The sequence below is a fragment of the Candida parapsilosis genome, contig 005806, assembly GCF_000182765.1.
Source record: "Candida parapsilosis strain CDC317 annotated contig 005806".
In the NCBI taxonomy this organism is placed as follows: Eukaryota; Fungi; Ascomycota; class Pichiomycetes; order Serinales; family Debaryomycetaceae; genus Lodderomyces; species Lodderomyces parapsilosis.
The window spans coordinates 567,016-588,817 of record NW_023503279.1 but is presented as its reverse complement, the minus strand read 5'-3'; the positions used below and the strand labels follow the sequence as shown (position 1 = coordinate 588,817).

Here is a 21,802-nt window from a genome sequence, read left to right as displayed (position 1 = left end):
TTTGTCATGAATCTCTCTGGGATGATCGAAAATGTTGATGTAGTGATCATTTGTTGGAGACAGAATATTCTCTACTAGTATTGGAACTAAACAAAATACGGTGGAGCTCAAAGCAAACATGTGTAAAGCTCAAGTAGATGTCCATTGCAAGAGTGTTCTACACAATGATGAAATTAAACATTCGAAAAGAGTGGGTGTTACTTGTGGGAGATTGAAATATCCCCTCTTACATGATCATCTAACGAGGTAAAGTCACCTCTCGAACGGAGGTACTATTGCTGTAAAACTATGCCAATACATCTTTTGACAAGGCTTGTAAGTCAAATATAACCTATTTCAAAATGTCATCCCACTGTATTTGATTTGGGTGCAAAAAAAAGAGAAACACGTGCGTGTGTAATGTGTGAAAGGAAAACAGTAGCCTTAATGCACACACCCTAAAAGATGTGAGGAGAGAAAAAAAAAATTTTCCATCTTCCTTCTCTAACTTAAGGTGGTGTTACTCTTATTCCACAACTTATCTCAACACTGCAATTGACTTTCAACTGTAGACAACCAATTGATCATGTCTCAAGGTACTTTATATGTTATGGAACAATCTCCAAGATCTTTCATCTTGGCAGATCTCGTTAAACATTTCAAATTGGATGTTAAAATCACTACTGAGAAGGATGGTGCTTACAATGCTAAATTCCCATTGGGTAAAACCCCAGCATTTATTGGACCAAAAGGTTATGCATTGACAGAAACTATTGCTATTGCTAGTTACTTGTTTTCCTTGGTTCCAAAGGAACAATTGGGTGGTCTTTTGGGTAAGAATGCTCAACAATATGCTTCAATCATGAAGTATCTTTCTTTGTTTAATCAAGAATGGATTGAATCTGTTGTTCCCTGTTTTAAAATGGCTATTGGACAATGGCCATTCAACAAGAAGGTTAATGATGAAAATTTGAAAAAATTGGATATTTTGGCAACCAGTTTGGAAACTAGATTGTCGGAATTCACTTTTTTGGTTGGTGAAAGATTAACTTATGCTGATTTGTTTGTTGCTGCTGCTTTAACTTTTGGATTATCAACTATCCTCGGTGCTCCATTTTTAAAAAAATTCCCACACATTGCTAGATGGTTCAATACTGTTTCTAAAGCACCATTCTGGGAAGGTAGATTGAGCACATACAAGCCAGCTGATCCACCAATGGCTTTCACTCCAGCCAAGAAGGAAAAGAAGGAGAAAGCTCCTGCTGCTGCTGCTGCTGCTGCTGCACCAGCTAAGAAGGAAGCAAAAGCTGCCGATGAAGAGCCAGCTCCTGCTGCTGCACCAAAGCCAAAGCACCCATTGGAAGCTTTGGGTAAGCCAAAAGCTCCATTGGATGAGTGGAAGAGAACTTATTCTAATGAAGAAACCAGAGAAGTTGCCATTCCATGGTTTTGGAAAAACCAATACGATCCAGAAGAATGGTCATTGTGGAAAGTTGACTACAAATACAATGATGAATTGACTTTGACCTTCATGTCCAACAACTTGATTGGTGGATTCTTCAACAGATTATCAGCATCAACCAAATACATGTTTGGATGTATGGTTGTTTATGGTGAAAACAACAACAATGGTATTACTGGAGCCTTTTTGGTTAGAGGTCAAGATTACGCTCCAGCATTTGATGTTGCTCCAGATTGGGAATCATACGAATTCACCAAATTGGATGCTTCAAAAGATGAAGATAAAAAGTTCTTTGACAACATGCTTGCCTGGGATGAACCAGTTGTTGTCAATGGTGAAAAGAGAGAAATTTCTGACGGTAAAGTGTTTAAATAAACAGTAGAGTAGATACGGAAATTACAAAAGTTTTGTCATGAAATAAACATTGTTTCATATGTACAAGTAAAATGCATCTTCCCCATTGATTGCAGTTAATATTCTTCAACCTCCTTCAAGAATACAGGAACCGTAATACAAATTTCTCCTCTCCTCAAGCTCCTGCTACTCCTCAATCATTGACTTTACCTCTCAATTTAGGATATAGCCTCGACGCATGATAATTAATCGTACTAATCTGTTCCTTCTCCGGCTTGAAAGTTTCCATACATTTCTTCAAATCTTTTTCAAACCCAGCACAAACGGTGTTTCCTTCACCGTTTGATGCCCAACAATTTAATAAACTTGACATAAATACAAAACATTGATTGGTAGATTTGCTCAATATGGGACGACGCACTTTTAAGCGAGGAAGTGGTGGAAGGTTCTTGGGTGGTGGACCTACTTTCTTATATGGCATGATCTAAGATCTATAAGCTTTGGTTCTTAAGGGATAGATGGGAGGATCTCTAATGGTTGGTGAAAATTTGAAAGATGAAAAAAATTAATATTGTATAGAGGATAGAGGACGTGCACAAAACAAAAAAAATAAAAAAAAATAAAAATTGTATTTCCCTATACCCAAAAGTCAAGACTAAACAAATATTACCATTGTTATTCCAATAGATCCTCCCCAATAACAGCATAATCAACACTAGTGGACGATTTCCTCAAATTGCGACAACGAGTATTGCATGGTTTCAGTATCCAATAAATCCGCTTAAATGGTGATTTCTTAAATGGCGAATAAATAACAGCTTGCTTATTCTGAAAATTGGTCTTTAACAATGGTAATTGAATAGATGATGAAATAGTAGCTGCTGCCGAAGATGCATTGAGTGAGTTTTTAGTGGTTTTGAAATACCGCCATAATCTAAATTTTATAGTATGGCCAATGTTCTTGACCACATTCTTCATGAATTTCTGCGTATCTCTTGCACGATCATACTTGATCTTGAACAAAATGTCGATTTTCTCCTCAAGGTTGATGAGAAACAACTTGAATAAATGATTAGCCAAGTGTCTTTCACGTCTTTTGTTTAATGGAAGCATAAAGTAAACGGGGAGAATACTAAAACTCTTCCAAATGTAAACTGTTCCTTGTAATTCCTCCTTGATGGCACACAAGATATATTGATTCGACTTGATATAGTCATTATGGGTATCACTACTCATTAAATGAGCATTTGAGCTTTCCACTGTGGTTCTGATCTCTTCCAATAATGACTTCTTCATTACACGAATCTCTTGTTCAATACGATTAGTAATTTGATGATTATTCAATTTTAATCGATTATAATCTTCGGTATTTTCCACTTGAATATTGTATCGAGGTAATCCCAATTTACTAGTCAAGTAAGCATGTGTTGCACGTTGAGCTAATTTGGCGGGTGATGAATATATGCCCCCACCAGAATAATTTTTATTTTCATAATCAAACAACTCTTTCAAAGGGGTAACAAAGCTGGGGTCAACATTTATCGATCCATCCTTTTCCATAAAATTTAAATCAAATTTCTTCAATGTAATTTTGGAATCAAATGCTGGTAAATCCTGAATAAATTCACGAGGTAGTACTGCGGTTTTTTCCATGTTCTTGTGCAAGGGCATCCCCATGAAACTTCGATCAAATCCAACAACATTATACGGATGTTTCATCTTGTCATTAACATACTCATGTATGACACTTTCAGGATTGAATTTTTCACTTTCATTACGTCTCAACATTTTAAATTTGGAATTGATACCTCGTATATATTGACCCAACTTCATTAAATCATTGTCATAATCGTAAAAATACCGTTTGAGAAATTTTTCATGCATTGCTGGGTTTGAATCTAGTTGTTGCAACTGGCCGTATATCTCCTCTACCCGCTTCATATCTTTTGGGTCAAGCACGTCTATTTGATCAGGTAGATTGCGTAAAATCTGTTTTGAATCAACAAAATGTGGGTTATGAAACGACATAAATGGTTTGTCTCCATCCAAGCCCATTTGAAATAGAAACTGTTGTCTATTCATGACCGAGTAACTTTCAAACTCGTCAATTTGATTTGTCGGTAGAGTTGAAGAATGACTTGAATCCTCGTCATCTTCTTCCTTATTGTTATTATTTGACTTGTCCTTCTTCTGTTCATCTACTGGACGTATATCACCTTTCTGGAACAGGTCGGCTAGGTTCTTTAATATTTTCTCATCCTTGTATGTGATATATGTTGGATGAAAGCAACGCCTTGGTATATGATGCAGTAGTTTAAATGTTTTAAAATGTAGTGACCTCAACATAATAATACAGTGTGTAGTTACTGGGTATGGATGTAGAAGCTTATGAATACACGCGTGTGAATGTATAGTTTGGTTGATGGATGGAGGGGAGGGGGTGTATATAACTCTCCTGTTTTAGGTTTTTAAATGTGTCTTTTGTTCTGATAAGAGAGTTTTGTAGATTTAACAAATGATTGGAAGAGAGAAAGAAAGTGAACACTATGACTCCCTATTATGCAGGAAATTATAAAAGAACAATCTAAATAGTGACACACCTTTAATAAAACTACGTTAATTTTGTTTTGACACGAGTTCTACTACTGGGATTCTGAGGTGATATTGGTAGAATCTATCAATATATCTGCCGTTCATGTCAGTAAGCTATGTTATGTAGAAGTTTGTTGTTTAGCTATACTAAAGATGCATTGTCTCTCGTTGTGAGAGAAATGTAGAAAGTGATTTGCGAATATCGGAGAGGGAGTCTGTCAGTCATAAAAAAAACTGTGGCATAATAAATCACCTGATCATCAACACGTACTACACTATAAGCAATTGAACTTCAATCTACTTTTGCATCTATAATGATATTACTACGCTTACTCTTATTTGAATATTACTACAAGGATCAAGGTAATCACACAACAAACTATGGCATCAAGGAAAACGAAAAACCACAATAGTCAATCTTCCCCTTTCAATGTGCACGTGACCAGAAAAAAAATTCTATATTCAAGTCTGAAACTCTTTAGGTTACACAAATGTATTTGCATCTCGCTCCATTGTTCTGATTTGTAAAGTCACCAACACATGTAACTCTTATCAGGTGGCAGAACTTTTGTCTCAATTCTTTAACTAGCTTGACAAAAATGGTACAACACTAGATCTATGTGTAAGAACATTTAGTGTAATATGGCGTGTGCACGTGCACCAATTTAACAATTAAGACAACTTTGCAACACACCATGCACATAACCACTCACTACTAGCTATTCTTCTTATTTTTCTTACATCAGTTGCTCTATTAAAACTATGGTTCTGCTGCTCCTATACCGGGGGGGCTTTGAATCCATTTTTACAGCTGATAATTATGCTGCTGATGTTATTGCAGTTGCTGAGACAACACATGAAGTATCACAACCTACTAAGCCACATTCCGCAAACGGTGGTGACGATGGTGATGTTGGAGATAGTGGGGATAAAGATGTTGGTAATCGTGATGATCGTGCTTCTACCAACACCGCTGAAGCAAGTCCTATGGAGGACGATTCCGAACATGATGCCAAGATTGTCGTTAATAGTGGTGACCCACAAACTACTGAAGGTCCCGATATCAACAAGTTGGAATACGAAGACTGCATTAAAATGTATAATCTTGCTAAAACCATTATTGAGGAAGAATTTGAGACGGCATACATGGATGTGGATCCACCTACAATCAACAATTTCCTCGAGTTGAAGAAATACATTGATGTTGGTCTTGAACATTTTTCTGGGGCTGATTTATACTATCTTAATAAGGATTCGTTTGATTTTAGTAAAGATGTTAGCGACTTCCCTCCAACAAGAACTGTGACTGAGCATGAGCTCTTTTTCCGTATTTTGAATGGCTTACTTTGTCAACAAACTCAAGAAAACAAAGTTGATTACTAAATTGACCGAACGGTTGAAAATTTATTACAAGGTGAAAAGTATCAATGCTAGTCTATTGTTTTATTCAGGAAATGAACAATCCAGTTTTTTATTTTTTGAAAAAGGTTGCAAAATAGGATATCATTTTTTGCTGACCACAATTTTTTTCTTTTTTTCCTTTTTTCCTTTTTTCCTTTTTCCAAGACTCAAATAGAGATAATAGGAGCGAAAGCCAGGTGCTTTGGCATAATAATGCTTTGTGGCTATGTAACGTGTGAAAATTGTTGTTGTAGTGTCTGTGATGTATATTCTCTCTGGTTTTGTATTAGAGTGGTGTGTGGCTCAAAAAAGTTCAGCTTTATTTGCATCCTTTTGTGTCTTGTTTTGTGCAGTTACAAAATCAAGTACTCAAGTTTGCTACAAGTTTCAGACGACATTGACCGAATGGAACGGAACGGATAAAACAAAAACACTATGGACTGAGTAAACGTAAAGACCTTAGTTGTGGCTATGGTATGATCCCATACCATATGAGAAATCGCCGTGACTGCTAAAGTTATACCAAGGTTAAGGTTATTACTGTATTAGGTTAGGTCCAATTTTTGTTCATGTCATGTGATAATTTTGTGTAAAGTAAAGGAGTAAGAACCACATCTATCTAATCCATACATCATCAGAGAAAACGAACACTGCCCTTGCGTTCAGTTCTCTTACAATTTTAGGGTGGGATATTGGCAGAATTGCTTGATTTATTTTATGACGTAGTTGTACTCAATTGTGTGTATTGTCTGTGTGTGTATGTGTATCTGTTAATGTCGTGTGAATCCTATTGTTTGTGTATGTTCTGTTAGTTTGCTAATTCTCAATTGCTACCAAGTGCTTTTCGTTTAATTTTCATTTGATTGCCATCCCACCCCCTTTTTAGTCAGAGAGGAAAAAAATTTATAAAGAACACCACTGCTACTTTCTTCTTCCATAATCCACAATTGAGCAAAGATAGTATTACCACTACACCTTCAAGATGTCATCAATTCCACAATACAATTCATCATCTTCCAAAAACCAATCATCAACCACCAATCCAATTGAAGTAGGTGGTCCAGTTCCAGAATTTGATGAGTCAAAATGGATCAATTCTAATGTATCAAGCTACGGTAATCTCCAATCATCAACTTCAGCAACCCACTCTTCTTCTCATGCTGCTCATGCTTCTCATGCTCATCACGGTGCTCAAGCTGCAGAAAATCAACAACATGAATCAGCAATCCCTACTGGGTCCACTATCCCCCCACCAATTGGTGAATCTAGTTCGAACTATTCTAGCGGTCCAACACCTTCCAAGAGTGAATTGCATCAAGGTGCAACTACAGGTGACTCTACCACCTCCCACTCCACTGGCAACTACAATAGCTACAATAGCAACAACAATTCCTCTTCCACTACATCTCATGCTGCTTATGGTGGATCTTCGTCAAAAACTGGATCAGGCTTGGGCTCTTCTGCCACTGGTGGATACACTTCTGGTGCTGCTTCCACTGCTACATCTGCATTGAGATCAGATGCTGATCCAAACCACCCAATTCATGAAGCTGAAGATTTCTTGACTGAATTGTTAACTTGGAAGAATCCAGCTTATACTGGTAAAGTTTTGGGATTGACTCTTGGTGGATTGCTTCTTTTCAAAGCAATTGACTTGGTTCGTATCTTTTTCAAGATTTCCTACATTACTTTATTATTTTCTGCTGGTGCTGAATATGTCGGTAAAGTGTTTACTGGTCAAGGATTTGTTAGTAATTTTTACAAAAATTATTCAACCTCATTTGCTAAGCCAATTAACAAGCACCTTTTACCATTAATTGGAGAATTGAATGTTGCTATTGAACATCATTTGAATTATATTGTTTACTCAAGAAATGTTGAAACTACATTAAAATTTGCTGGAATTTCATACATTTTTTACCAATTAACTTCAGTTGTTTCATTGTTTACATTGACTGTTATTTCGGTCATTTTATTGTTTACTATCCCACCAGCTTATCTTGCCAATAAGAAGCAAGTTGATGCATTTGTTGGAAAGTATACTGCTTGTTTCAAGAATCAAGTTGGCAAAGGTGTTGAACAACTTCATGATGCATTGAAACAAACACCAGTTGGTCCATACTTGTCGAAATTTGCCCCAAGAAGAACTGCTGGTTCAACTGTGGGTGATTCAAAGGCAACTTCATACGGAACTGCTGCTGATTCTCATCATGGTGTTGATGTTAATGTTCCAGTTGGATCCACTACATCTTCATCATCTGCTACTGGTGGTGCTGACTTGAGAGAAAGAAACGCACAAGCCACCAAAGGTGCTTACTATTAGGACTAAGTGTGTTTTATTTTTGATGGAATGTTGTCATTTGGCAGTCGGAAGTTGATGTAATGAGAGCGCAAATTGAGGAGAGAATAAGGGGTCGAGGGGTCAAGTTTTCAGAAGATTGTGCTTTTCCTTTTTATCCTAATGGTGAATGTATCTACATACTTTAAGTTATTTCTTCGTTTTATTGTTCCTGTTTCTACAACTATTGTGTACTATGACGGATGGTGACTGCACCGTCTATCGTTGTTTTTTACACACGGCAGCTCGCTCTTGGTCAAGTTCTCATTCACAATCATCAGGATTGGGCAATCTCTTGAAACAAGCAACGAATTTCGATCCTTTATTACGTTCCACTTTTTGACCTTCTTCAGTTGCATTATACATAATCTCCACACATTTATCTTGTGCTTCCCATTCTTTACTCAACCTTTCAAACAATGGATGTTGTTCAAGATGCGTCACCATCCAATTATGCAAATCTTCCACATCAGTAATTGTGTATATAATACCGCCTTCTTTCAACACATATGCATACTCACTCAACAACGTATGAGTAATGATCCTCGCTTTATGTTTACGTTGTTTAAAATGAGGATCAGGAAAACAGAAAAACATCTTGGCAAGTTGTGACTTGTGGAAAAAATTGGGCAAGAATTTCATAGCGTTGCCTCGTATCACACCAATATTATCGTATTTGTAAACGGGATCCGATTCGTGGAGTTTTTGTAAGGCCAAGATTCTATCTTCAACGTATTGAGTCACTTGGACGCGGATTTCCATACCGAGGATTAGCGATTGCGGGAATTGTGGACCCAAGTCAATCATTAATCCACCAAATCCACATCCGATATCGGCAATTTCCACCTTCTTCTTTTCGTTGTTATCTTGAGTATTGGTTAATGCAGGGTATATGGTTGACCAGTCCATTGAGTCTGGCGATGTGGGGTAATCTAATCGGTGATCGGAAAATGGGTTTGAGTGAGCTCGTTGACGATAAAATCTTTTGCGTGGCAACTCCATTAGATCGGGAGTCAGTTCAGTAGTGGAAGCAATATTATCCGACTGCGATGGTGATGATGCTGCAGTGGTGGCGGTAGCAGTGGGTGGGGGCGGTGTTGGTGATTCTATACGAACTTGTTTGCGGACATTTTCCATTGTTTCTCGATATAGCTTACGTTTGGTGTCGGCATTTCGATTATGTTTTGGTGTCAGTTTATTATTGGAAGCTTGTGGTTTATGTGGTGGCTTCTGTGAATTATCTGCTACTGACATTATGCGTACGTTGGGATGGGAGATGGAGGGTGTTTAGTCTATGATGAGATGCACTGCACATTTGAAAATTTAAATTTTTTTTCCAATGCAAATTTCCTTCTCTCTGCTTTTTGCAACTTAATTAGAGTTATTTGATTTAAGTTTACTACTATTTACAGAATACCTATTCTTCCTTCTTTGGATCTAAATCCTTTGCCCTCTGCTCCATAGTCAAATAAACCATATGGCCTGGGGTCTCCAAAGTTCTAACTAATCCAACACCACCCAACATTGTCAACAATCCAACCAATTGACCCTGTAATCCTTGCTTATTAGGTAAATCCTTAAACTCGTCGATTTGAAACTTATCCATAAACGATTTTTCAACTTTAGCACCAACAATAATCAATTTCTCATTCATTTTCTTTAACAATTTAACAATTTGTTGCACTTTGTAAGGTTCACATTCAGATACGCTAATTACTGCAGTGGGGCCAACAAATAATGGCAATAATGGATGAGTATTGTTTCTGTTCTTGTGTGTCATTCCTTTACTGGCTGGATCTTGTTCATGACTTGATTTAAGATACGTTTGATAAAGGGTGTTTTTCAACATGGTTAATCTACCACCAAACTTGGTCAAATCTTGTCTAATCTTTTTATTTTCAGCCTTGTTTAAATTGTTATGGTGGACAAATAATAAGATTTCATTGGTGTCATTGAGATGTTTGTAATTATCTATGAGATATGTCTTTCTTGAAAATAATGGTTTTTCGGTGGTTCGTTGTGAAAACTTGACATGTTCTGTGGTTGGGACGAATTCATTGTAGACTAATGATGACGATGAGAAAAACTTGGAGCTAAGTGATGGTTTAAGTATGAGGGGGATTGGTATTCTTCGTATACTGTTGTTAATGGTTGACCTTATAATCATTATATTCAGGCTCTATATTGGGAGTGGAGGGTCTATCTGATCAACTTTTGTTTGTGGAAAATTTTTCTTTTTCAGTTGGTACAAGTTTGAGTGTCGTTTAAAACGTCCAATGTCGTGGGATATGATGCGACACAATAAGATATAAACGACCCTATTAACGTCAGCTTGCAACTTTCAATACCCGTGATGAAAACCACTCCTCGATGTTTATGTAGACAAAATACAAGCAGATGCACCCCTTCAAAGTAGCAATGACCATCCTCTTGTCATACTGGAAACTAAGATTCTCAATTTAACTGAGCAAATCACAAATACCATTTTTGATTGATACAGTTCAACAAAGAGCAAGAAGATTCGGCAAAGAGATCATCATCTACAACCTGGCCCATTCTCAACACAAAGCTTCCCAAGTAATGTAAAACAAAAGATATCAATTCATGAAAACATAAAAAATCAACAACCAATACCATCAAAACTGCATCAGCAAACTTAACCAACCATCAAGATAAGTTTTCAAATGAGTATCGCACGAGTGCCGCGATATTCCTCATACATGAAGTCGTTTCTCATCAACACTTGCAGATGTACCAGATTCCAAATATTGAAGTGGTTGCACCTCTGGAACAGGAATGACTCTAACTCCATCAGGAACAAGCTTTACAGGTTCAAGGAGAATGATTATACTGTGTTCATTTTCGGTTTCAGTGAGTTCCAGAGAGCTTTTACTTGATTGAGGTTAACTTTTGTCATTTTGGTATGCCAAATTTTCATGAGCCCAGGATGTGATTTCTTGATTGTTAGCAACAACTTGGCGTTCATTGAGACTACTATTCGTCATATTGTCAATTTCTGAGGGGGGTGGGGAAGAATGTTAGTGAAGAAGAACAAGTGAGATGTAGTTTATGGATCTTGTAATTCGAAGTTGGATTTCTCTATGGTGTGTCAAATTTTAACATATCAGAGTTTTTGCAATAGTATAATGAAATGTATGAGGAGAGATAATTAGGAATATAAGAAGGGAAAGTTGTAGGTTGAAGCGCACACGCTTGTGAGGAGAGGTGAACGAGATGTAACTTGTTGAGCTCAGTGGTGGTTTGATGCATATAATTTCTGCTATACCACTCTATTATACCAACCTTATATGACTATCAGACGAGTATGTAAAATTGTATATATGGTGTCGAGGATCAACGTTTGATTTTTTGCACCCAAATAAACAAAAATTGTGCCCTAATACACGCTCGTACATATTCAGTATTGAAGGTGGTGTTGGTAAGAAAGAGGGGGCTTTTATTGATTGCTGGTTTGTCTCAGAGATTGGTTCGAAGTTGCATCTATTACTTTGGTCTACTTAAAGAGGTCATGTTTAGACTCGCGACTCCCAGAACGAACAACTTCTTCCAAACTACTCGATACGAAGGACCAAGCTTCGATGTTATCAGCATTTGATATCAATGATTAAAGTGCAAAGAAATTTATTCATATCGATGCACGTTGTATCTAGTAGATCAAGATCCGTTTCCAGAGTACTACAAGCAAGCATCTCATTGCCGTTTGTAGCGAGGGTTTCTCTTTGGTAATAGTAATCTATACATTTTCATTCGGTTAGTGGCATTGGGAGCGCAAAATCTGGGTCTTAGTATGGTAGTGGAAACAATCATGCGAAGGCTCTTTTATTTTCTTTCTCTTTTCATCAAACAATTAAATTATCATATACTCACACACGCACACACCCCTTGATACTCGCTACTAACACTCTCAAATCAATACAAACATGGCAGATCCCCTTTTTTTGGACTTTTTACAAAAAGTTCAGGAAGGTGAACAAAAAAGAAATGAGGCGAACGAGCTTCAGCATAGTCTCAGCCACAACGATAACCATTCTCACAAGCATAATGCTAGACAAAATATTTTTAAATCCAGTTCCATGAATAGGAAGAGAAGAGCCTCCAATGAGGGCTACCGAAACGGAAAAAGCGCTGATTCAGCATTGAAGAGGCGTAAAGCAGTTCCAAAGGATGAGGATGAAGTACTTGATGAGCCAATATTTGATGCAGAACCACCGAAATTTATTGGCTTTCTTGACTTGCAGCGCGTTGAACATGCGACCAAGAGTTTACAAAAAAGCGCCAAAGTTATTCTATCGCAAGCCCCTGACTTCGTTCAATTGAGAGAGCTACTAAACTCAAGGGATCTTGATAGTGCCACAAGAAGCGACTTGAAACAAAGCGATTTGATGGCATTAGCATCAAGATTGAAAACAAAATACAAGTTGGGTCAAGCACCAATACTCGATCAGATTATCAATGAAACTCTCATACTTACTGAAGAAGACAAAGAAAAGTTAACTGAATTAGTTGTTGAACAAGGTGGAACCAAAAATCAAATTGCTATAGCACATGTTGCTCCTAATGAGATATCACCAAATGGAATTGAGCACACCTTACCAAACTTACCCCTAATTAGTGATATCCACTTGTTTGAAAGGGTTTTTACCCACAAGTCCAATGTCAATAACAAGACCTATCTCAATGACCGAAACTTGATTAATAGCCACAATGAAAGATTGGAGTTTCTCGGTGATTCGGTTTTGAATAACTTGGTGACTTTAATCATTTACGAAAATTTCCCTACCAGCTCAGAAGGTACTTTGTCAAAAATTAGAGCAGAATTAATCAATAATAAAGTGTTGAGAGATTTTGCAATAGAATATGGCTTTGATCAAAAACTAAGAACCAATGTATCCAAAGAAATGATGCTGATGGGTGAAAAAAAAATATATGCTGATGTATTTGAAGCTTATATTGGTGCATTGAGTTTGGAAAGGGGGCTTGATTTGGCCGAAGTGAGAAAGTGGTTAGAAAATCTTTATAAACCTTTGATTGAAAATCTCGAAAAAAAGTATATTGCTGAGCTTATTGACAAAGAAGCCAAGACCGAACTATACGCACTTATTGGAAGAGCTGACGCGCGTCCAGAGTACGTCACTGTCAGCGACGGCGATGGTTTGAATAAAAAGTTTGTTGTTGAGTGCAGAATGGGAAACGAAGTTTTGGCAAAAGCAGAGGATCACAGTGTCAAAAATGCGGGCCTACGTGCTGCCATGAAGGCATTGAAAAACACTGCAGCTTTGGAAAAATATGTGATAGAAAGACAAGCTATTGAACGCCCGATAAAGCAATCCAGAGTCGAGCGTTTAAGGGAAAAGAAAATAGAGAAAATGAAAAAGTTGAAAGAGCAAGAAGAAGCTGACGAAACGTCAACTGAAGAAACGCCTAAACGTCCCGATTCTCCTATTCGTACGTCCATGTTTCCCATTGAAGTCTTTGATGACGTCGATGTTGACGTTGATGCCAAAAACAAATTGTATGCCACATTGGGTGAGAAAACAGGGACCAAGCCCGAATACATTCTCAAAGAATCCAAAAATGGTGCGCATACAGTGCAATTATTAGCTCGAAAATTAATTGTTGCTACAGCTACTGACAGGTCGAAAAAAAGGGCAACTGCGAGGGTCGCTGATGCTGTGATGAAAAATCCCGAAGCTTTAAGAGAGTTGTGTAAGCGATTTGACTGATTCGTTGGGTGATTTGGTTGAAACTTCTTGTTGGGTGGGTAGTACCTCTTTTTGCCTTTGCATTTTCCATTTGCATAATGAATCTGTTTCATGTAGTAGAATTGTATCCACGTCCCTGCGCATGCAGTGTCTAAAAGATAATATAGAATGTGGAAGTGATTTTGATGAGGCTGTACGTTGAAGTCTTAATTTTTCCAACATGCATTTCGTATGTAATGGTCATCTATAAACTTTATTTCTGATACATCCAATTATTATTGTGACCTTTTTCGGTGTAGAAGTTGTAGAACTCGTCTTAAGCTGTAAGCACTCTTTCGGGACTCGTAGAGCAGTTGATATTATTTTTAAAACAAACTTTAATTACACAGGGATAAACTTTTGTGAAATTGAATGCATGTTTTAGTGGTAAGAACAGAAACACACAAACACCATGCATATCACTTTGTCTACCACGCCGCCAACAGCCCTTACGATATACACACTTAATCTAATCTTCTTTCAATGGACATGGATAGTAACAATGATCAGATAGATCTGCTGGCAAAATCCAATTTGTATGCATTAACTGGCAGTTCAGAATTCGTCGTCCTACCTATCACTGTGTAGCAGGGGGTAACGGACGCGATCGTGAGTTTATTGTTGAGTGCAAAACGGGCAGTGAAGTATTGGGAACTGGTAATGCAATCTAAAAAGTACAGGCTAGTTTAATTGCTGCCATGAGAGCTTTGCAAGATAGATCAAAGTTGGAGAAATGTATTGCAGGCAAGCAGTCTCCCTATGCAATAACGAAGAAGGCAAAAAGTGAATGCCAGAGTGAGGAAAATTGGAGAAAATCTCAAGTAAATGAGAATATTCGATTATTGGAACAGTTGACTGTACTGGAAGAGACTCCTTGGGCGAGGAATGGCGAGGTTTTGCCTAAACGACCGGTTTCGTCAATAAATAGGTCACTCTTCCCACTCAAAGCCGAAGAAGATCTTGCTACTGATGAGATTGATACAGATGCCTAAAACAAGCTTCTTGTATTGGTTGGCTCGAAAGTGAAAATACGGCCTGAATACTCCACAACCACTTTGCCTGATGGAAGGTATATGGCAGAGTTAAAGATCAAGAAATTACATATTGGTTCTGCTATTGACACATCGAATGCATTATCTCGGGATGTAATTAGAGAAATTAATTTCTGTGGTTGCCAACCGCCAGCTATACCTACCGTGCGTCCGCTATTGATCTCGGACATTCTCTAGCATGTACAAGGGCTACCGCTTTATCAAGATGCAAATGGTTGCAAAAAAGAAAAATTTGGTCCCTAGCAGGATCGAACTGCTGATCTTGGCGTTATTAGCACCACGCCTTAACCAACTGGGCCAAGGGACCAATTTTCAACAAGAAAATCCGTTGTAATTCATCATTAAAAAAGCTTTTGATCATGTTCTACTCCATTTTACTTTCATAGTGTTGAGCCCTTGTAGCTTAGTGGTCATATCGGCTAGACCAGTTGCTCTTTACCCTGCAATTAGAGAGCTACGCGTAGTTACAAAACCAGAAAAATGAAAGATGGGATCTAAAATTGTTCCGAATATTCTACTTACTATGTCAGCACTACAATGCACCATCACTTGCAAGTCCTATTTCCAAAAGCTTGTCCCCCAACTCGTGCTTCAATAAATATGCCTTTGTATCTTTGCCATACCTGTATCCTGTTAACTGCTTGTCACTGCCGACAACACGATGACAAGGAACGACAATCGCAATACGATTTGAGCTACATCCTGCGCCAATAACTCGTGCGTATTTCCCCAGCAAGTTTAGTCCATCAGCTATTTGAGTATAGGTCTTCACCTCACCTATTGGTATTTTCATCAACTCTTGCCATATTCTGCGTTGTAGACGCGTCCCAAATATAATCTCGATGGTAAATTCTTGTGGCTTTCGCGGATCCTCGATCAATTGTTTGAATCTTTCGACTGTTTCTGTGGCTTTGCATTTGTCGTGGATAGTACTCAATGGTTTCAATTGGACGTGTTTCTGGTGTTGGAAATCTTTAACAAGAAGATTTTGGAGATTGGTGATGTTTTGGCCCAATGAGGCGTAGTAAAGCTTACCTTCTGGATCCACCACTAGTAATGCATTTACAGGAGTTGCAAAAACACTTGTGTAGTAAAGATGTTTTCTAGGACTGTTGCTGACTTTCATTGTGAGAAAGAGAATTTTGGGAGAAGTATAGATTTATTTTTTTGCACCTCTTGCGATCTTTTGAGCTTTAACTTCATAGTAAGTTTTTTCTTGCCCATAGTATTCTTTACTGGCACCCATTTTGGTTTATGTTAAGGGTCCGGATTGGGATTCGGAACACTGGAGGATATAACAGTGTATTTATTTATGTATTTTTTTGTATTTGAACACATTTTCGAATAGTGTAATAGTTTACGCAAGTTGGATGCAAAAAAATAGATGTTTACGAACACAAACGACAACAATAATGTAAAGAGTAGCATCTTCCAAATAGTTTACAGTAATAGAATAAATCGATTGCAGTAAACTTTTGTCAACGCAGCTGAGTTACATGCACCTCGTTTTCCTACCCCTTCAAGTTCGTATCAATTTTATGCTTGCTGGAACTCGTCTGTAATGGCTGCCACGCGAGAAACAGTTGAGTACATTCAACAACAACATGCTGGGTAAGGGCTACATTTTCACAATCATAATTTACTAACTTTTGAGCTGCAATAAAGCTCATCTTCGTTGGAAGCACCTGTGGTTCAACTGCTATTATACATATCGGTAGCGCTCGAATTAGATGGATGAAAAAGTTTTTTTTACCAGTTGGATTTATTCAAAAGTCATCACTAGAGGCAATTATCCTATAAAACTGCGTAGTTCAACATGTCAGTGATCGGAATTACTTTTGGAAACACCACATCTTCTATCGCCGTTGCTGCCGATGGGAAGGTCGATGTCATTGCGAATCCAGACGGTGATCGTGCGATCCCATCGGCTCTATCTTATGTTGGATCCGACGAATACCACGGGTCTCAAGCTTTATCCAGATTGATTAGAAACCCAGAGAACACCATTGTCAATTTCAGAGATTTCATTGGTAAAAAGTTTTCTGACATCAACGATGAGTTTTCTTTTGGTGCCAAACCCAAAGACGTAAACGGGGAAGTTGGATACGAAATTACCATAGACGGTAAATCCCAAACGTTAACCATTAATGAAGTAACAAAAAGACATTTTAAGCAATTGAAATCTGCTGCTGAAGACTTCATCGGGAAGGAAGTGGAAAGTGTGGTTTTAACCGTGCCAACTGATTTTAGTGAACATCAAAGAGACGAACTCACCAAGATTGTTGAGAGTTCGGGTCTCAAAGTTTTGCAATTGATCAATGAACCATCTGCCGCATTATTGGATCATTTGTCGTTGGAAGACAAATTGAGCCAAGACAAACTTTACGTTGTTGTCGACTTTGGTGGTACTAGATCCGACGGAGCAGTTATTTCAGTGAGAGGTGGTGTGATGACTATCCTTGCAACTGCACATGAACACGGTTTAGGTGGTGACAAATTGGACACCGCTTTATCTGAGTTTTTTGCAAAGGAGTTTGAAAAAAAGACTAAAGTCAATCCAAGAAATAATGCCAGATCCATTGCCAAGTTAAAAGCAGAGTCCATTGTTGTCAAAAAAACGTTATCCAATGTACAAACTTCCACCTGCTCGATAGAATCATTAGCTGATGGATTTGATTTCCATACAAGTATCAATAGATTGAGATACGAATTGACTGCAAGAGACGTACTTTCTAAAATGACAGCATTCGTCGAAAAAGTTATCAAGAATGCTGGTTTGGAAGCTTTGGATATTGATGAGGTTCTTTTAGTTGGTGGAACTGCCCATACACCCAAATTGGCCTCCAACATTTCCTACCTTTTCCCTCAATCAACAAAAGTTATTGCGCCATCATTGGATTCAAAGGCATTGAACCCTTCAGAATTGATTGCTCGTGGGGCCGCATTGCAAGCGTCATTAATTGAAACTTTCGACGAGTCAGAGATTGCTGAATCGTTGCAACCGATTGTTGTTAACACCCAACACTTGTCTAAACCAATTGGAATCAAAGATTCTGAAGGCAACTTTGTCCCAATTTTGGTTGCTGAAACTGCGTACCCAATCAAGAAGTCAATTGAAGTTACCAACGGAGAATCACCGTCAGTCGTTGTTGAATTGTATGAAGGTCAAAGGACAGTTAAAGAAACTGTGATTGAAGCTGAAAAGGATGAGGATGACTCCGAAGATGATTCAGATGAGGAACCAGAAGTTGAAAGGGAAATTGTTTACAAAGTTGGCGATAAATTGGCGGAATTTTCATTGAAAGATTTGAAACCAAACTCAAAATTGGAGGTTACAGTGAACATCACTCAGAATGGTGTTTTGCATGTTTCTGGAAGAGAATTGAAGCAGGGCGCAGTTGCTGTCAAGGGTGAAGTCTCAGCTCAATAGATAGTCATGTGTAGCGTGGATAACGAGAACTGATAGACTCTGAATACTTTCTTTAAGAGGTAATGCGACCTCTTTGTACGTCATTTATATTCTCCTCTCTTTTGGATATCGATTGCTTTTCATCGCAACTTGTCCCTCTTATTCTTTTTTTTTTTTTTTTTTCGTTTTGTTTTTGTGATCAATTTACACAACACTCCTCTCTATACGACAAGTTTTGTCATTGCCTTGCACTTGTTGTTTGTTCATCTACAAAAGGGTCCCCCACACTCTAAGCGCACACAGGTATGGGCAAGAAAAAGCAAGAAATGGCACAGGTATACAGTGGCTCGACGAATGAGTTTATATTCGGAGAACAGGGGGGTAAAGGGAAGAATTTGTCGTCATTTTTGAAAAATTTGTCGTTGACAGGATCAAGCAACAACAATAGTCAGGAATCGATTGATGAAGTTAACAGCACTATCTATGGAAGTTTATCATATAAAAAGGGACGAAATGGATCGAACCCAATGTTGAGCCATGGATCAGGGTTTGCTCCACATCCACCTATCAAAAGAACCATTTCAATGGGATCTTCTTCATTTGGAAGCGACCATCATAGGGATACATCTCCTAAATCCTTCCCAAGGAATCAAAGGCATAGTAAGGAAAAGTATACTGATTTGGACGATGACTGGAATGCGGATTTACGAGATGAAGTCTCCAAGCCTGCTGTTCCACCCCCATTCTTGGATTCACTATACCCTGATTTGATGGTACCAGTATCTGCTCCTCAATCCAACCTTAAACAATCAATGGACGAAGAAGATTACCAAGCAAAAGCCGAGGTCAGCAGACTCAATCAATTAAAATTCAAATATACCAAATTCAAAACGGTGCTATCATCAGAGAATACCATAAACATTCAAGACTTGCGACGTTTGTCTTGGAATGGTATACCCAATGAGCTTAGAGCAATGTCTTGGCTGTTGCTATTGGGATACCTACCGACGAATAAATCCAGACAGAGCTCAACTTTGAAACGCAAGCGTCAAGAATACATGGACGGCATAAGTGGTATACAAATTAGCTTTGACGAAAACTCAAAACCAGAAGCTGGTTCAAACAGCAACCGAGAAGGCTTAATATACCATCAAATAAATATCGATGTTAAGCGAACAAACCCAACTACCAAGCTATATGCGTATCAAAGTACGCAGATGTCGCTCCGAAAAATTTTATTTTTGTGGGCAGTGAGGCACCCTGCAAGTGGATATGTACAGGGTATAAACGATTTGGTAACTCCGTTTTATCAGATCTTTTTAAACCACTACATATGGCAACTACAGAGGAAAGTGTCAAAGGAACTGGAAGGTGATGATAGCGATTTATTAATTCCAGGTTATGTATCCGACGGTGATGACAAGGCGGAATATGCATTACTCAAAGATCCCGACTTGGAAAACTACACCATCAATAACTTTGACACTGGAAGATTGAGTCAAAGAGTCACAACCATCATCGAAGCCGACACCTATTGGTGTTTATCTCGATTACTTGAAAATATCACAGATAACTATATCCATGAACAACCAGGAATTATAAGACAAGTGAATGAGCTTAAGAACTTGGTTTCAAAAATTGATTATGGATTGATTAAGCATTTCGACGAGGAAGGTGTGGAATTTTTGCAATTTTCATTCAGATGGATGAATTGTTTACTTATGCGGGAGTTGCCAATTGACTTGATTATACGAATGTGGGACACGTACTTGAGTGAACAGCCTCTAGGATTTAGTAGCTTCCACACATACGTATGTGCTGCGTTCTTGATTAAATTCAGTGGAGAATTGAAGGAGAAAGATTTTCAAGAAATTTTATTGTTTTTGCAAAACCCACCAACGTCCCATTGGAAGGAAAAGGACGTGGAACTTATGCTTAGTGAGGCATTCATGTGGCAAACCTTGTATAAAAATGCCTCAGCACACTTAAGATAGCCTTTGGCTGGTGTCAAGCTTTGCTGCTGGGCTATGATTGTGTTATTCACATTGATATTGGAGAATAGCACGTGTGCACAACTCTGCTTCATCTTTAAGAGATCACTCATTCGCTAGGGCGCCTCTACAAACAGGTTTAAAAGATGTAGCTAGCATGATTATAATAGAGTAAGTACCACCCCTTCAAAAACTAGCCTACATTTCGATTTTGTTTTAGTTTTTTATTATTAATTAAGGGGAAGCAGTGTTTGTGCATATAAATTGAAAAAGAAGTCAAAAAATTGCGCACTGAAATTTCCAAAGTTTAATTTAAAATGAGCATCACTCTCTGCCCGGTTTGAGACATCACATTGATACAACCACTTTTCTCACACGATACCCACTCATCCTTTCGATCTTACTCTTTGTCTAGCCCAAACGCTTTTACTCACAATCACCTCAATCACCATATACACATAAGAATGTCAAGACCTGCTGGAAGAACTATTTTGGCGTCTACCATCGCCAAACCTTTTCAAGAAGAAGTCATCTCGGCTGTAAAGAAATTGAACTTCAAACCAACCTTGGTGGGCCTCTTAGCAAATGAGGACCCAGCTGCTAAAATGTACGCCAATTGGACAAGCAAAACTTGTGAATCCTTGGGCTTCAATTACAAATTGATTGAGGTGAACAAAAATGAGTTGGAAACGTCGTTGATCAAAGCCAATAGAGACGATGATGTAAATGGTATTATGGTTTATTTTCCAGTGTTCGGAGACAAGCAAGACCAATATTTGCAACAGTTGATTTCTCCTGAGAAGGATGTTGAAGGGTTGAATTTCTTATACTACCACAATCTTTATCATAACGTGAGGTTTTTAGATCCACCTAGGAACCAACAAAAATCGATCTTGCCCTGTACCCCTCTTGCAATGGTCAAGATATTGGAATATTTGGGTGTTTATAACAAAATCTTACCATACGGGAACCGTTTGTATGGGAAAAAGATTTTAGTTGTTAACAGATCGGAAATAGTAGGAAGACCATTGGCAGCTCTACTTGCAAATGATGGTGCCACTGTATATTCTGTCGATATAAACAACATACAACAATTTACACGTGGTGATGATTTGCTGGAACACAGACATTTGGTTGTTGATTTGAACGGTGACGACTACACCGTGGAGAAGCTTGCACCTCAATGTGACGTTATAATCACCGGTGTCCCATCCGAAAACTACAAATTTCCCACCAATCTCGTGAGACATGGAACAATAGTGATCAATTTTTCAAGTTCAAAAAATTTCGACGATGAAATCAAACAAAAAGCTGGTTTGTATGTGCCTTCAATTGGTAAAGTCACAATTGCTATCCTACTTAGAAACTTGATACGGTTGATCGATAATAAGAAGATCAGAGCAAACGAGGCCAATGAAGAAACATCAAGATAGAGAGGGAGAGAGAGTGAATGAGTGTGAGT

General features: G+C 38.2%; 12 protein-coding genes and 1 non-coding gene across 13 annotated transcripts; 7 read left to right on the top strand and 6 right to left on the bottom strand. All coding sequences in view use genetic code 12, as the record gives it.

Moving 5' to 3' along the window:
• Positions 1-565: 565 nt before the first annotated feature.
• Positions 566-1,816, top strand: CAM1-1 (Cam1-1p; the record flags this gene model as incomplete). Its single annotated transcript, XM_036807617.1, has 1 exon — positions 566-1,816. One exon carries the CDS (start codon positions 566-568, stop codon positions 1,814-1,816), a length of 1,251 nt encoding a protein of 416 aa, XP_036664436.1.
• Positions 1,817-1,988: 172 nt separating this feature from the next.
• CPAR2_302470 (mitochondrial 37S ribosomal protein mS37) lies at positions 1,989-2,276 on the bottom strand (the record flags this gene model as incomplete). Its single annotated transcript, XM_036807616.1, has 1 exon — positions 1,989-2,276. The coding sequence occupies one exon, from the start codon at positions 2,274-2,276 to the stop codon at positions 1,989-1,991; it is 288 nt and encodes a 95-aa protein (XP_036664435.1).
• Positions 2,277-2,470: 194 nt separating this feature from the next.
• Positions 2,471-4,141, bottom strand: CPAR2_302460 (uncharacterized protein; the record flags this gene model as incomplete). Its single annotated transcript, XM_036807615.1, has 1 exon — positions 2,471-4,141. One exon carries the CDS (start codon positions 4,139-4,141, stop codon positions 2,471-2,473), a length of 1,671 nt encoding a protein of 556 aa, XP_036664434.1.
• Positions 4,142-5,149: 1,008 nt separating this feature from the next.
• CPAR2_302450 (uncharacterized protein) lies at positions 5,150-5,770 on the top strand (the record flags this gene model as incomplete). The annotated part of the gene is made up of 1 exon (XM_036807614.1): positions 5,150-5,770. One exon carries the CDS (start codon positions 5,150-5,152, stop codon positions 5,768-5,770), a length of 621 nt encoding a protein of 206 aa, XP_036664433.1.
• Positions 5,771-6,770: 1,000 nt separating this feature from the next.
• CPAR2_302440 (uncharacterized protein) lies at positions 6,771-8,111 on the top strand (the record flags this gene model as incomplete). Its single annotated transcript, XM_036807613.1, has 1 exon — positions 6,771-8,111. One exon carries the CDS (start codon positions 6,771-6,773, stop codon positions 8,109-8,111), a length of 1,341 nt encoding a protein of 446 aa, XP_036664432.1.
• Positions 8,112-8,390: 279 nt separating this feature from the next.
• On the bottom strand, positions 8,391-9,380 carry CPAR2_302430 (tRNA (guanine46-N7)-methyltransferase; the record flags this gene model as incomplete). The annotated part of the gene is made up of 1 exon (XM_036807611.1): positions 8,391-9,380. The coding sequence occupies one exon, from the start codon at positions 9,378-9,380 to the stop codon at positions 8,391-8,393; it is 990 nt and encodes a 329-aa protein (XP_036664431.1).
• Positions 9,381-9,543: 163 nt separating this feature from the next.
• Positions 9,544-10,293, bottom strand: CPAR2_302420 (mitochondrial 54S ribosomal protein uL10m; the record flags this gene model as incomplete). Its single annotated transcript, XM_036807610.1, has 1 exon — positions 9,544-10,293. The coding sequence occupies one exon, from the start codon at positions 10,291-10,293 to the stop codon at positions 9,544-9,546; it is 750 nt and encodes a 249-aa protein (XP_036664430.1).
• Positions 10,294-12,067: 1,774 nt separating this feature from the next.
• On the top strand, positions 12,068-13,870 carry DCR1 (ribonuclease III; the record flags this gene model as incomplete). Its single annotated transcript, XM_036807609.1, has 1 exon — positions 12,068-13,870. The coding sequence occupies one exon, from the start codon at positions 12,068-12,070 to the stop codon at positions 13,868-13,870; it is 1,803 nt and encodes a 600-aa protein (XP_036664429.1).
• Positions 13,871-15,173: 1,303 nt separating this feature from the next.
• Positions 15,174-15,247, bottom strand: CPAR2_t_cp_Ile(AAU)_60. The gene has a single exon. It is a non-coding gene; the product is annotated as a tRNA-Ile (tRNA).
• Positions 15,248-15,472: 225 nt separating this feature from the next.
• CPAR2_302400 (methylated-DNA--protein-cysteine methyltransferase) lies at positions 15,473-16,066 on the bottom strand (the record flags this gene model as incomplete). Its single annotated transcript, XM_036807608.1, has 1 exon — positions 15,473-16,066. The coding sequence occupies one exon, from the start codon at positions 16,064-16,066 to the stop codon at positions 15,473-15,475; it is 594 nt and encodes a 197-aa protein (XP_036664428.1).
• Positions 16,067-16,756: 690 nt separating this feature from the next.
• Positions 16,757-18,370, top strand: SSZ1 (Ssz1p; the record flags this gene model as incomplete). Its single annotated transcript, XM_036807607.1, has 1 exon — positions 16,757-18,370. One exon carries the CDS (start codon positions 16,757-16,759, stop codon positions 18,368-18,370), a length of 1,614 nt encoding a protein of 537 aa, XP_036664427.1.
• Positions 18,371-18,654: 284 nt separating this feature from the next.
• On the top strand, positions 18,655-20,343 carry GYP1 (Gyp1p; the record flags this gene model as incomplete). Its single annotated transcript, XM_036807606.1, has 1 exon — positions 18,655-20,343. The coding sequence occupies one exon, from the start codon at positions 18,655-18,657 to the stop codon at positions 20,341-20,343; it is 1,689 nt and encodes a 562-aa protein (XP_036664426.1).
• A 461-nt stretch (positions 20,344-20,804) lies between these two features.
• CPAR2_302370 (methylenetetrahydrofolate dehydrogenase (NAD(+))) lies at positions 20,805-21,773 on the top strand (the record flags this gene model as incomplete). Its single annotated transcript, XM_036807605.1, has 1 exon — positions 20,805-21,773. The coding sequence occupies one exon, from the start codon at positions 20,805-20,807 to the stop codon at positions 21,771-21,773; it is 969 nt and encodes a 322-aa protein (XP_036664425.1).
• Positions 21,774-21,802: the final 29 nt, after the last annotated feature.